The sequence below is a fragment of the Solea solea genome, chromosome 5 (assembly GCF_958295425.1).
Source record: "Solea solea chromosome 5, fSolSol10.1, whole genome shotgun sequence".
In the NCBI taxonomy this organism is placed as follows: domain Eukaryota; kingdom Metazoa; phylum Chordata; class Actinopteri; order Pleuronectiformes; family Soleidae; genus Solea; species Solea solea.
In genome coordinates, this window is record NC_081138.1 from 2,822,977 (window position 1) to 2,838,184 (window position 15,208).

The 15,208-nt window shown below is 40.5% G+C and overlaps 1 protein-coding gene across 14 annotated transcripts in view; it reads right to left on the minus strand.

Moving 5' to 3' along the window:
* plekha7b (pleckstrin homology domain containing, family A member 7b) overlaps positions 1–15,208 on the minus strand; it is a 91,846-nt gene that overhangs the window by 36,231 nt on the left and 40,407 nt on the right. For 13 of the 14 annotated variants that reach the window (XM_058630308.1, XM_058630307.1, XM_058630309.1 and 10 more), the window contains 7 exons: positions 14,094–14,205; positions 13,397–13,501; positions 11,548–11,620; positions 11,005–11,105; positions 5,409–5,587; positions 3,498–3,914; positions 2,305–2,845 (listed from right to left, as the gene is read on the minus strand). In XM_058630308.1, coding sequence (XP_058486291.1) covers positions 2,305–2,845; positions 3,498–3,914; positions 5,409–5,587; positions 11,005–11,105; positions 11,548–11,620; positions 13,397–13,501; positions 14,094–14,205 — 1,528 coding nt within the window. Of the gene's footprint in view, positions 1–2,304; positions 2,846–3,497; positions 3,915–5,408; positions 5,588–8,168; positions 8,227–11,004; positions 11,106–11,547; positions 11,621–13,396; positions 13,502–14,093; positions 14,206–15,208 lie in introns of those variants that run through there. The other variant, XM_058630320.1, reaches the window with a different exon arrangement.

Sequence of the window (15,208 nt, forward strand, 5' to 3'; positions counted from 1 at the left end):
CGCCTCGGAGTCTAAACAAGACTTGACTACGCGGCAGATTCGTTTCTTCCATCTATCCTTTACGCCCTTTCATCACTCCTCATCTTTTTTTTTTTCCCGAAACAAGGTGCGCCCCCGAGTTTCTGACGCTACAGGGCCACGGGGAGAATCTGACGTTTTTGCTGAACACACAGAATAAGCGAAAAACCCGGGCCCGCCACAGAACCTTAAAAGGACACAAACAACAAGAGATTTAATTAACTCCACATAAATTAGACTAAACCTGCTTTCTTAAAATAACATTTGTTTGCTACCAGCGAGAGCAGCACTGTAAGCCATTCCCTTTGAGATTCCCAGGCCACTATTTTTTTTGCTGTATAATAGGTTTTTTATTTAAATGTGAGATCAGAAGAAAGAGACCGCTGCTGATGTTTGAGATACAGTGGAGATGTTTATAGGGTGCTGAGGAGCCCTGGGCAAATTAGATTAGCCGCTAATAAAACATACTCCTTAATGATATTCCACAGAGGTACAGATTGCTATTACTTAAGCGCACTACAGCCAGAGAGAGAACCATCAGCCTCAAAGATGCTGGCTGCACCAAAACTAAAGTTCATTACCGACTAAATTTAGTTTCCATAAACATTGCTCGCTCGGATCATCTTGCATAGTCTCTGTGGCTGCCTTTGTTGAAAATTTTTCTTCTTCTTCTTCTAAGGGGTTTTCCATAATTGTGCGTCACTCTATTTTATGGCTGTAATTAGTGTCCCAACACCAGGGTGAGTGATGGAGGAAACAGAGCATCTGCGACACTTTGTTTACTTGTGTACGGCTAATGGGTTTCGGTCGTGAGGCTTGTGTGCGCTGGCGAATGTGGTGATGGTTTGGAGGGAGATCTTTTCACATGTGGAGGGTGTGGTGGGGAGACAGCACAGGGTGTGGAGGACAGGAACGTCCCCCTCGCTCCGTCTCCTGCGGTAGCGGCCGTAGCAGTCTGCAGGGCTGCGACGGGGTTTTTGGTGGAGCAGCGGCGCTCGCGCGCCACCTGTGGAGCGCGGCCCTGGGCGTGGACTGTGTGAATCTGGCAAATGATTCACATGAGCATCAAAGTGTGCGGCGCTGAGCAGCCGGAGAACTTCTCATGCTCCTCGCTCTGATCTTCCCATGGTGTCATTGTGAACTCACAACATGCAATTGATATCTCACGTCCTCCAACCCCAACGCTACTGTGAGAATGGAGGCTTTGTTATTTGCTGTTTCGTGTGAAATGGCACATTCTTCCTTAAATCCCAGTCAAATGACAGACTACTGTACAGAGTTACAGCAGCAGAACTGGGAATAAATACACCATTTCTACGGGGCGGGACAAAAACGTGTGATCCAACATACGATGGTAATTCTGCAGTTCCCAGCTTCCATAGGCCTTGATAATCACTTCATTAATTTGTCTATAGAGAGTCAGAAATGAATGAAATAGACCCGTCATTATTTCCCAAGGCTAAGCGACACGTCCGCGTGTTGTTTTGTCGACAAACAGACAAAAGGGGATATTCACTTCACACACTAAAACCTTTTCATGTCTGGTTAAGTTCATTTCAATGCATTTTTTGTGTTTGTTGACTTTGTCTGAGCACACACCTCCACACCAAGGCTGCTCAGTTAACCACAGAGGCAGTACGCGAGTGTTGTGAAATAATGTCGTGAATCTCCGGACCTGGAGCACCACCGACATCTTTCGTTTTTGCGCTCAAAGACAGACAAAGAAATAGTGAGGTCATTATTTTAGACATAGGGCGAATAACGACAGCCCACCTTAAAAAAAAAAAACACCTTAGAGACCTTTAAGAGAACAAAACAACAAATAAACATCAGCTGTATTGTAAAATTACTATAACAAGGCATGGACTTAGAGCTTATTGATAAATATTAATAAAACATAAAGTAGACCAATGCTTAACCCTTAGAACAACTGTTTTGTTCCATCACTATGCTTAAACATACAGTATATACAGAGGGTATAAGAAAGTGCAATATAAAGGCGCATAAAGGCAATCTGATTTAATTTTCCCCAACTATATAAACACACCTGAGCACAAAGTACTTCAAATGTTTCAAATCGGATTCAATTTGTGTTCACTTGGCTCGTTTTTATCCACAAAAAGAAAAGAAAAACGCTCTATTTTGTGACACCTGCACAATTATTGCTACTTTATATCACGACTAAAAGTGTCATATAAAATAAACCATCAAGAAAAAAAAAACAACACATTTTTAAAGCCTGAATATGTGTCCTACACACACACCCCAGGATGCTCATCGTCTTACCTGAGAGAGCTGGGCACAGATATGACCGGGGGAGCTGGATCTTGTGTTGTCCCCCGACGCCACTTCATCCAGAGGCCTGACCGTGCGTCTGTCTGAGGGCGTGTGGGGCCTGCGAGGGGACAGGGGCTTGAACGACGAGGGGACAGACGGTGGGACTTCGCACGGCGACGGGGGCACGGATATGGAGCGGGGCATCTCCACCGTCACTCGAAAGGACGCCGAGTCTGTGAAGTTGGGCCCCGTGTAGACGGGAGCGGTGGGGCTGCCGTGGCGGAACTGCTGCCGCTGCTGCCACTCGTACAGCTGCCACACCATTCCCTCCTTGGCGGCCATTCGCTCGTCGGTGGACATGCGGAAGTGGCTGAGCCGGTCGTGAGCGTACTTGTAGTCGCTGGGCAGGTTGCATGTCCCTGGGGGAGAGTTGCCGCCCGACGGGAGACGGGGAGACTTTGGCAATGACTGATAGGTAGAATCCACTGTGCTGCCTTTGGGCTTTAAGGGGGGCGTTCGTCGGGGGAGGTTGTATTCAGCTGAGGGACAACTGAGACAGAAAAACACAATTTTATTTACTTATGTATATAAGTAAATGATGGTGAGCCAAGAGAGCAACAACTACATATGTATATATATATGTATATATATATATACATATCTTTTTCTTCATGGCCCAGCTCCTGTGTACATTTCCAAATGAATCAGTGCTACTATTACTCCAACCAAAGACCACTGAAACTCAATTTATCAAAATCTACTTTTAATTCCTTTGCCGTTGCTACTTTTGCTCCCGGGCTCTGGAATTCTCTCCCCCTGCTTCCGCTACCTCAGCAGAATCCGTCGAATGTTTCAGAAAACACTTCTGCAGGATGGCTTTTCAACAACTATGATTCAGTGCATCAGTTTTTCATTGTGTGTGTATATTGTATGTTTTTTATTTGTATTTTCTGCACCTGTTTTAAAGGATTCATGTGCTATACATACATCAGTCTAATGTCACATACTGACTGACCATGATTATAGAGGTCCAGGACTTAAAAATGGCCGATGGTTGGGGTTTTTTTTACATATGAAGTATTTTTATACCACTGCACATTCAAATACCTCAGATTAGCCACTAGAGGGGAGCATTTACTCAATGTCATGTTCATCATTATTCATTCTGCTGTGTCAAACTGCCAGTGTGGCGTCACACTAACCTCTTTGGAGGATCCCCTTTTTGGACTTTGACCCACTGCTCCACGTGAGCGAGTGCACTCTTCCTGTGCTTCTCGGGGCCCGTCTGTGAAACAAAGCCCCGCTGATAGACTAGATTTCCGTTTTGTTCCGGTGGCAGCGTCAATTGGAGAACAGTTTGCTGTCCGTGTGCGGCGCCGTTAACCGAGTCTGGAGAGAGTCCCTCCACTCGCTCCTCTGTCGCCGCCTGACTGGGCCTCCCTTGAATCTCTAATCCATACCTCGCTTCATCTCCATGAATCAGCCTGATGCCATTCTCACAGGACTCCTTCCTGTCTGTCCTGTGCAGGCGTTCTGACTGAGATGAGTTCTGGTTGATGTGGACGTGGTTGGTCTGAGGGACTGCCTGCTGTCCAGCCTTCTCTGGTCTCTCCACCTCTCTGAGAAGAAGGGAGAGAGAGAAGATAAGACATGTTAACAACACTTAAAATGGCATCTATCAAGTTTATTTATGGAAATGCAGTTCCCTAAACTACCCATTCCAAGTCACACAGTATAGGAACAGAAGGGTTCCAGTAAATATTCAATAAATATACACATTTTCCTTGAAACAAGTGATTATAAAGCATTAAAAAGTGATTAAAAACGACACATCAAGTTTGGGGGAGCAAGGCAATACCGAAAACTAAAATCGAAAAGACGTTTTCTTTAAATTGAAATAAAAACTAGAGCCTTTAAAATAAAAAAACCGACATCTAACTGAAACTAATTACAATTGTAGCGTCTTTGTAAATGTATTTCATATACAAACTTTCTGGGTTCATATGAAGTGTTTTCAATTTGTTTTTATTTGTTAAGTTGGTTTGTCTAAGTGAATCAAACCTCACGTCTTTTATTGGGTTTATTGTTGAGATTGAGCTCCTGAGACTTCTGGCTCACAAACAATGTGATCTGTCTAACGAGGGTTATTTATTAATATTTATTACTATTATTATTTATTAATATATTACTTCAGGCTAATTTCTTGTAGATTGTTACATTTGATTCAGGGATGGTTGTTCATCATCTGTCCTAATAAACCTTAAAATGGCATCTTTTGTTGGGGTTTTTATGACACACACTACTCATTATGACCTTTTTGCATCTTGCATACTAAAAACTAACACTAAAACTAATAAAAACTCAACATTTAGTTTAAAACGAATTAAAACCGACTCATTTTAAAAACAAAAAGTCTAAATAAAAACTAAAATCTAACAAAAAATCCTGAACTATTACAACCTTGAGGGCAAGCAGCAATAAAATGCACTCGCTGACTGACTCATCAAATCAACCAGAAATCACTTTAATGTTTATAATATTAATCCCTTCATTATATCATTTCATGTAATTAATATTTCACTTAGAGGAACCAAACTAACTGTGTGATCTGGGACAAGAATGCTTCTCAAATTAAAAAAAAAAAAAAAAGAAATCAGTTGCACTGACTTACAGTGGCCTCTAAGTGGCGTTATTGCACCACGGAGCATCCAGTCATTCTGTCAAACTCAGCATAGATAGAGATATCACAGAGGATCCGACTGTACTGCAGACTGTAACTGCTATTGATTGTCGATATTTTTAAAAAAAGGATTTGTGCGTTGTGATTATACTGCAGTGGAAACGTTACTTATGAGAGGTCTGTGCTGCAGCTGCAAAGGGCTGCACCGAGCCTCCTACTGCATATATATCATTCCACACCACAGTGTAACAATGCATCAACAAAAAAGAAGATTCCATTGTATGTAAGATTTAAAGGTAGTATAATATTAGGTTTCACAGCACGGTGGCCCGGGTCCCTTTAACAATATCATCTCAACTCATATCCACATGTGAGGAAAATGGAAGTCGACAAAGCAATAAAGCCGATCGTGCTCTGTGGAGCAAAGACCCACCTCTTTATAGTGTGACTCTGCTGCATCAGCGCAGCCTGGTTCATGGCCCGGATCCAGCCATTCATGTCCTCCTGTGTGTCCGCACTGAAGAAATATGTCCGCATCCCGCAGTGCTCCGCCTGTGAGCCAATCACAGAGTTCTTATTGTAAATGTAGGAGCGCATTCCTGTATGGGTCGCCTATCGACGAGAGAGAGAGAGAGAGAGAGAGGGGAAAGAAGAGGACGGAGATGAGAAATTTTAATGCCAAAGATGGGAAGAAAAGCCTGCCAGTGAGGATGAGTGCAAAAAACTTTGCAGAAACTGACAGCAACATTTTGACTGAAAACAAGAGGAAAGAGGGAGCAGAAATGCTGCAGCAGAAACAGTGTCAGGGATGTTGTGCTGTTTCTTGGCAAAAGGGGGGGAAAAAAGTTCAAATTTAGTACAGATTTTCACAAAAATCTCGTAAGCAAACAGTTAAAGGTAATTATACAGACACGCCACACACACACACACTCTTTAACACATTTTTAAATATCAGCTTAAATATCACTCATTATAGGTGCAGACAACCAGCTGTACAACAGTAATCAGCAAATCATGCTGCACTCAGTGACCCAGTATACAGGTGGAAATGTGAAATTACTAGTTTGAATTTCTATCATGCTGTACATCTCCATAATCTATATTTCTTTGAGTGATATTTCACTTTTTTGCCACTTTTAACGCACATCATATAAAGAGTGTGATATTCACTATACACAGATCTAATCCTGATTTCTCATACGTTTTCTGTCTGCTCATGAGCTATGAATCATGTCACATTGTCATATGACACACAAAATCTCTAGTTGTGAACTTAAAGAGTCAAAATACTATGTATTTAACAACTATGTATCCATGACTGTGACTGTAAATATGTTCATTCCACATAAAAAAAAGTCATTTTCAATGTTCAGGCAACAGAGACTGAAATCCTGAAACCTACTACAAAACAGATGTAGAGGAAAAAGTTAATGGTTTATACCGGATTTTATGTTGTAACACAATGTACACACACACACACACATTTGAAGACAGAGGGAAATTACTGCTGTAAAAAAATGTCCAATGAATTTAGAGAAGAGGAAAAAGCTGTCGCCGCACCTTTCACATGATAATGATTTCACATTAATGTGATGAGTGATGATGATGATGATGATGACGACAGGTCGCCAAGACAAACACCAGAGCCACGCTACATACAGTGAACCATGATGTTCAAGCTTAAATGGTGGATTGACCACATTTTTAAAATTGGCAGTAGATTTACAAATTTAACCCTTAAGAGTTTCTTGAGACATTTCCTGCCATTCCGTTTTTACTTGTTGGCTGTATTGAATGAATAAAGCTGAAATTTTCCAGAGGATATTCATTATTGGTAAACTTTAGAAATGTCATCCCAGTTTCATAAATCAGCCTAAAATGGCTAAGCTACGGAAGAACTTACTAATTTATTCCTAGCGCCAGAAAACGCCACCTTCCCAGAAACAGGTGTAAAAACATTATGTATTAATATTTGTTTTCCACTTTAAATGAGTCAGTCTTTTAAAGCTACTTCAGCCTGTTTGTTTTCACAACTCCACTGTTTTTCTACCTAAAATTTCCATAAAATACATTTAACGTGCAAAAATCTAGCCTTTAAAGGGTTAAATTTGATATGTATATTTCAGGCTGAAGTAGCTTTAAAAGACTGACTCATTTAAAATGTAAAAAAATATTAGCATATGATATTTTTACAGCATTTTTTGGAAGGTGGCATTTTCGGCCGCAAGGAGCAAACGAGTAAGTTTTTCAAAAAATCTGACACTGCAAAAAAAATACTAATGCATCAAAATCAATGTTTCTGCCAATCATTGGCCCATCCCAGGGCCTAGTAATAATTATTATCAAATTTTCCTTGAAATGTATTTTATGGAAATTATTGTAGTTTTTTTGTTTGTTTCTGATAGAAAACAACCGAGTTAAAGGGTTAAAATTTAAAAAAAACATTATTAATATTTGATATGTATGTTATATGTATGTAATGTCAAGCTGAAGTATCTTTAAAAGATTGACTAATTTAAAGTGGTAGAACAGTAAAGTAAAATAAAAAAAACATTAATATATAATGTTTTTATAGCAGTTTTTGGAAAGGTGGCATTTTCTGCCACTAGGAACAAATTAGGTGGTTATAAGGTGGTATAATAAGTTTTTTAAAGGAACTCTTAAGGGTTACATTTTATTTTCCTTTTCTCTCACTGTGATCCAACACATTAGACTTAAACAACAACAAAGTCCTTTTGTCCAACTATATGAGGAAATGTTCACAGTGAGGAAATATACATTAACCCTTAGAACACGGAGCATTTAGGCCGCCTGTTAAAACGTACAGAGGTTATAAGAATGTGCAATATAGTTTCTTTTTCAGCACGACCTAGGCAATCTGATGAAAATGTTCTTTCATTTTCACTAACTATATTAACACACCTGAGCAAAAAAGAAAAATTTCAAAATCGGATTGAATTTGTGAAATTTGTGTCACAGTTCAAAGTTCACTTGGCTCATTTTCATGAACAAATAAACATGGACAGGCTCAGGTTTTGTCCACTGGCGACTGTGGCTGCAGGCTTGTCTGTGCGTGATGCAACGCTGGATGCACATTTTGGTAATAATGTGCATTCAGCAGCTGGGAGCATGGCATGAAACATGATGAGCTGAGAGTGGCAGTCCAGGATGAGGCCAAAGTGAAATCAAATACCTATTCATGCAAGACAGGAAGTCTGTGTGATTCAGGATGGCCGCCCCGCAGATAACAGTACTCACTCCGCCCGCCCGCCCGCCCGCGCGCACACACACACCGGGTCACAATGGAAGGCAATTTGACCGTCGGGGGAATGAGAGAAACACAGCGAGATGAGCAAAAAAAGTAAGAGAACAGAAAACAACAGGAAGTTACTGCAGATCAGTGCTGACTCAACAAGGAAGAACAGAGGTGACGCTGTGTGTGGTCTGGCTGTCATCACAAGGCCAGGGATGAGTAACAGTGACGCATCATAGGGGATTAAGTATTCTAAGTATGCAGAATTAGCAGATTATTATTATTATTGGCCAATGATTAGGGAAGGGAAAAGATATTTATTGTCATTCACAACCAAAATTGAACAATTCTAGGTTAGATGGAGGAATCAACACAGGAATCAAGCCGAACAATGCTTTTTACTCTTTGGCTTTTGCCCCAGTATAAGACATTGGTCTTGTTCATTTGTGTTGTTTTTATACTTTCTACAGTATTTTATTGTTTTATTATTTGTTATGATGTCATTTTTATATTTAATTTGTCTTATTTATCTCTGATGTACAGCACTTTGTTTCAGCTGTTGTTGTTATTTAAATCGGATTGGATTTTATGTATTATTTTTATTTAGTGCCGAGCAAATGCAAAATCCCGATTGGAGAGACAGACCACAAGTATTTAAGTTATAACATTTTGTGCATTAATTAACTGTTTTATACGAGTGGCGGGGAAATGTCCGCGCCCCCCAAAACAAATTGGCGTCATTCATCAGCTGCAGGTTGAGCATCGGTATCACCATGACAACGAAGCACAGCTTTCAGAGAGATGAAAAAAAAAACAAGTCTTAAATATGAATAATTCAGAGGGGCGTCGCGCTGACTTGGACACCCTGTTGTGACCTCTGCCACAGTCGTCGCCGCTAAACTGCTGCTTAACAAATATGGTCACAAGTCAAAGTCGTTATTTCCGACCACGACATGCGAGCGGCTCTGAAGAGTCACCAACTGTCCACTGTTTAGCAACAGCACATATCCAGCGAGCAGCTGCCGTGCTTGCTTAGCAGTAAGTGAAATTTTCCAAAGCACCTCAGATGCACATAATGAAATCTCCTGCTCTTTACTGCATGACGGCTCAGGGAGGGGGAGAGAGAGGGAGGGAGGAGCTTTTAAATGTGGGTTGGAGCAGCATAGCCGAGGCTCATTTCACCTCACCTGAACATACTCCCCAGCAAGTGGTGGGAGGAGACGGCGGAAAAAGCTGAATGTATAATTAACACTCCCAGCAGAGCAATTATCATAAAAATTCCATTGTATGTAAAATGATCTTTTATATTCCCCACGAGCACACACACACATTCATATTCACACACACGAGACTCAAAAGAACAAAAAGCACCAGTACAAAGAAGCTGAAAGGATTGCAACCGAAAAGCCCTGAAGCTGCAGTGATGCATCAAACATTCAGGTAGCATTGTTCTCCGCTGCAACTCAGTGTTTCCACTGAGGAGGAGCAGGATAGTAACGTTAACTCTGAATCCCTTTGCAGTCTGCTGAATTCAGACATGAAAGAAGGAAAAAAGGGGCTCTCAATAATGCACACTTTCAAGTTAAAATGACATTATTACTATTGTAAGACGCCTTTGCACCGTTTCGGGTGGAACAAACAGAGTGACTGTTGAGGTTTCTGTGAAAGAACGAAGCTCCTGCACCGAGCACATGATGACTGCACTGCTGCAGCGTCTCCATGTCACTGTGCAGGAAAATAATGTGCATGCACACAGTAACGGAAGTCACATATGCTAATGTGATACGGAAATGGCGCCACTGGGTTTGTGTTCAGAGACCATTTGGACCAAACTTTCAGCAAAATGTATAAACTGAGTTACAGTCATAAAAAATCTCTCACACAAACAACAGTAAACCTAAGTTTACAACACTCTTTTTTCTTGATTTTAAAGTCCGGTAAATAACAATAACAATGGAGGGTGTAGACATTCAGAATACTACGCATAAATATGTTTAAAATAAAATTATTTGGTTTTCGTAACCTCAGAATAAGACTTTTAAATACACTTAACTTAAGTGTATTGCGCTCCCATGTTTCTACAGAAGCCCAAATGGACAAACCTTCCAAGGACCTGAAAGCATGAAGCCATGCAAACACAGAAGAGCAACATCCCTTCTGTCCCGTGAAGGCCACCGTAGTTTAATGTTGTCATAATGTAACACACATACACTGGTAAAAGTTTGCATCACTAAAATATCCTTATATATTGAAAAGATAAATTGGATTTAAACACATGTTTTTGAACAAAACAATGAACAAATCCCAACTTGACTGTTTTCAATGCCACAGGAGCATTTCAGCTGCTTTTTCCATTACTCTGTTAAAACGTAGTGTATATATAGAGGCTATAAGTGTCTTATATCAGTTTTTCAAGTTTTTTAATACTTTTTTGAGCAAAAAGTACTCAAAATGTTTAAAATCGGATTGAATTTGTGAAATTTGGAAATACGTCACAGTTTTATGAAGAAAAAGAAAAGAAAAATAGTTTATTTTGCTACTTTATATCACTACAAAAAATACGATATGTAAAATGAATCATAACTTTGACTCAACAACACATAAGAAGACAAAAAAAAATCACTTTTTAAAGCATGAATATGTGACCTACCATGGGTGCACCTGCGGCACAGTTAACATCAAAATCCAAGTCAATCACAGTGTGCAAGTGTAAAAAAAGTGGATAAAAAAAGTGTAAAAATGTCATGAATCTGATTCGGTGTCACGTCAGCGTTACCTTGAAAGCATATTTGCGGTTTATGTGGTCGTCAGCCTCGACCGGTGCGATGACGTAACTGGGCAGAGGGATGCTCCCGAGCACCGTCTCCTCTCGACTGTCTGTGAAGTAAGACCACACACACACACACACACACACGCACACGCACACACGCAGACACACACAGGTGATGAGAGTAAGAGGCAGAAGCGGTGTTTCACAGCTGATTACAGATTTATGAGCACGATGGCGATCGATGAGACACAATTCACCAGTGACCGGGCTACGAGGCAACATGTGGCACAAGGTGACACGCGGCTTATCTATTATTCAGCATGATGAATCAAGGTGAGGAGGTAGATGCCATGGCAACACAAGCAAGAAATTACATCCAATAATAAAACACTCCAGGTAATGAGGACAGTGGAAGTGAGAGGAAGACGTGATGTCGTTCGTTATTACTGTGATTGAGAAATCCATCGAGTGAGGGCTTCTGCGTGTGATTTCACAAACAAAAACCCATTTGAATCTTTTGGTCTCGTGGTGCACTTTTCACACACTTACCTTTGTAGTAAAATAAGCAGTAGTCGGACAAAACAAACCACTTCCTCTTCCACAGTCGCATTCCAGAGCTGTCCTGAAGGTGAAGGGGGAAACACAGTGTACTTGAAACTGTTCTTGCAGGAACAAACTTTAATTAAAAAGAGTAAGGGAGTTGGAAATAGAACAAGAAGGTTTTATGTCATCTCATTGGAAGAATAGTTGCATTTTTCCCCAATACTACTATATGTCTCATACATTCTTTTTCACACAACCGTGCACCCACATAAACCATTTTTGTCCAGATTTCCAAAAATAGTTCTGCACGACTGTTCGGCACATTCATTTTAATGCCGCACATGTCACAACACATCAGAGTCTGAACGAGGTAACGGATTACTGATAAAAGCTTTACGGCAGGGACCGATGATAAGCACTGTCACATTCATCATGCCATGACAAGGTCATGGTGCGCAGACAGATACAGAAGTGTCTCACTTTCTCCAAGCTAAACTGTGACTTATGCTTTAACACCTAAGCCTCAAAATGTCCATCTGGATATTTTTTTTGTGCTTATTTTAACCATAAAAGGGCCAGAAAATGTCCTGTGAGCAAGTGTTTTTGCCCATTTTTCCAGAATAACAGCTATTTACAATTAACTGCATGTAAAAACTGAAATTTGAGCAGTATAAAACATATTTAAAATAACATTTGTTTGAGTCTTGAGGTCAAACAATGGAAAACTCTCTCCTCTCTGGTGACAAAGACACTGATTCGCCGGCTTCCTGCAACAGTACAAGTGAAATTACCGTAATAACCATAGACGTGCAACTTCTCAGCTTTCAGAAACCGGAATTGGAATTTTTCCGATAGCACAAATGCAAAATGCACTTGTGCAAACGTGGCGTCTGCGATGCACTCGGTGTTAAAGGGTTAAAGCAGTGCTTACCTTAAAATCCTACAACTAAGGATTGATTTTACTTGATTTTTAAGATAATTTCACAATAGCTCAAGGTGTCATCTTAATAGTTTCAGAACAATTCATCAAAATATGGGATCGTCTTCTCCCTCTCTAAGGGAGAGGATGATCCACATATTTTGATCTGGCAGATATTTTTATGCCCTTCCTGATGCAACCCTACCATTTATCTGGGCTGGGTACCTGGCTCAAGGGTATCCCAGCCCTTGACCTGGTGGGGACTCGAACCGGCAACCCTTCATTCATCTCAGTACAATACAAATCCCTCTTTTTATTTAACAAACCAATAACTAGTCACTGCTAACTGCAGTTGCTTCTATGAATGAAATGCTTGGCCAAACATTGCCACCTTGTGCCATGTTCTTTATTATTATTTGTTGTCTCATGTTCTTGTTGTGTTGACTGTTGACATCTCAGAGGGTTTTAATCTCAATGGGACTTCTTTAGGAAACAATGTTAAAGGTTAAAAAAAACTATCCATCCATCTTCTACCTCTTTATCCTCCACATGAGGGTCGCAGGGGTGTTTTTGGCCTTTGGGAGGAAACCAGAGAACCCAGAGAAAACAAAACGCACACGGGGGGATCATGCAAACTCTATTATTTGTTTAAAAAAGGACTTAAACATTCAGTTTGATTATCAATATATATATAGATATTATATATATAGATATTATAAAACTGTTATCGAAAAAAGTATCGATCAGGAACCGGTATCGAAATGAAGGTATCGGTATTGGTATCGGTATCGAAAATGTTTGATTGATACCTAGCCCTAACTGGGTGGTATCGGCAGAATGGAGCCTAAAATGGAACGGTATGGACTAGATTCTTCTGGTGCCCTTCACAACTTTTGACAATCAAAATGCAAATGCACCGTTTAATAAGCAGCTCACCTGTTTATAGAGCCAGCCTCTCACCACCACTGGGATGTTGAGGTTTCTTTTAATAGAATGATCCCTCTTCCCAAAACTGTGCACTTTTCCTGAACCTCTGGCGCTCTGCAGAAAAGTAACAAACAAGTGTTGATTATATTTACTGGATACATCTAAGGCACATGTTCTTCACAGCAAATGTCAGTTAAACAGAGAGTTAAACTCTAAACCCTCTTTCCTGGAATTTACTACTTTGACATCCTTAATGAGAACAGGAAATGCCAGCCAACTGTTCCTGGGGATACGTGCATCCATATTTTTAGTCAAGGTCATTGCAGACAATTCTCTGTGTAAAATAATCGTGTTTTTTTTTACAAAACAAATAAATGGGTGTCAGTTTTACCATTTTAAATATACATGTGACACAACCTTTACTGTTTGAAATGGACAAAATAAAACTACACCTGAGGCAGAACTGTGTTAAGTGTCTTCACTGTGTATCTGAGCGCTAAAAGCTTATGAAATGACTTGAATTATTGCTCCGCTGCCATTAATCAGAGTGAGATAATGTCTTCAAGTTGATTAAACCAATTAATCAACATCGACTAAACCTAGGAAAACATACGTTTTTATACTGCAACAGGACTAATCTCTATTTTAAATGTTCACAAGGAAAACAAAGTGAACAGAAAACAGGACGAGGAACACTCGTGCTCACCTTCGACTGTGAGGCGGCATCCGCAGCCGCCGAGGTCACTGCCTTGCAGGGCTCTGTGACCATGCTGGGGGATCTGTGGTTGGCTGCTGACTTGGACATGCGTGCCTCTATTCTACAGTGGAGAGGGCAGCGTAACACAGACAGAATGAGAAGCTGAGCTTTCACACATAAAGGATGTGGCGGATTTCCTGACACGGGCCACGCGACCTGTCGTCCAAACACTTCAGAGACACTTTGTCTGAAACTCAGCCCGGGGCAGGTTTCTTATACGCCCCAAAATAACAACAGAAAAAAGAACAGAAGCCTCGTATTACACTCACACACACACACACTGGTTTATGTCACCTGAAGAGGACATAATGTCAACGTACATTCATTTCCTGTAAACGTATCTCAAACCTAAATTATAACATGGTCTTCACCTTAAAATGTCATCATTGCTTTTTGTCTCCATAATGTGACTGTGTAAAGAGCTTTAGGTCCCCACAACATGAGTAATACCTACAACGCACACACACACAAAGGCTTTAAGGCTCCAGTGTGTATCTTTTATTGGCAGAAATTGAATATACTTTGAATAAGTATGTTTATATGACTGTGTAATTGCTTCAAAACAACAAATTGTTTCCTTTTGAAAGCGTTGGAATAAGCTTTTTTGTACTAATTTGGGATTACAGCTCTATGTCCTGAGCTCCAGATGAACATGGACAGACACGCTCATTTCCTACATAACAAATACATTAAGGTGTCTCTTTATATCTGCAAATCTCTGCTGATCCTGACATAAATTTTTTGTATATTTTGTTTATTGTCCAATGGATTTTTTAGACTCTTCCTTTATTAGGTTTCTACGGAGTCCTGGAGGTTTTTTTTGTAAAGCGTGCGCACGCTTTATAACGTGCACACACGCTTTACTAAATCGCACAAGATACTAAAGCACGTGTGCGACTTATTATTTCGTGCCTGTCACACATGCGCTTTACTAAGTCGCACGCTTTACTAAGTCGTACGAGATACAAAAGCATGTGTGCGACTTATTATTTTACGCGTGTGAGTTATAAAGCATGCGCATGCTTTATAACTCACACACGCGCTTTACTAAGTCGCACACACGC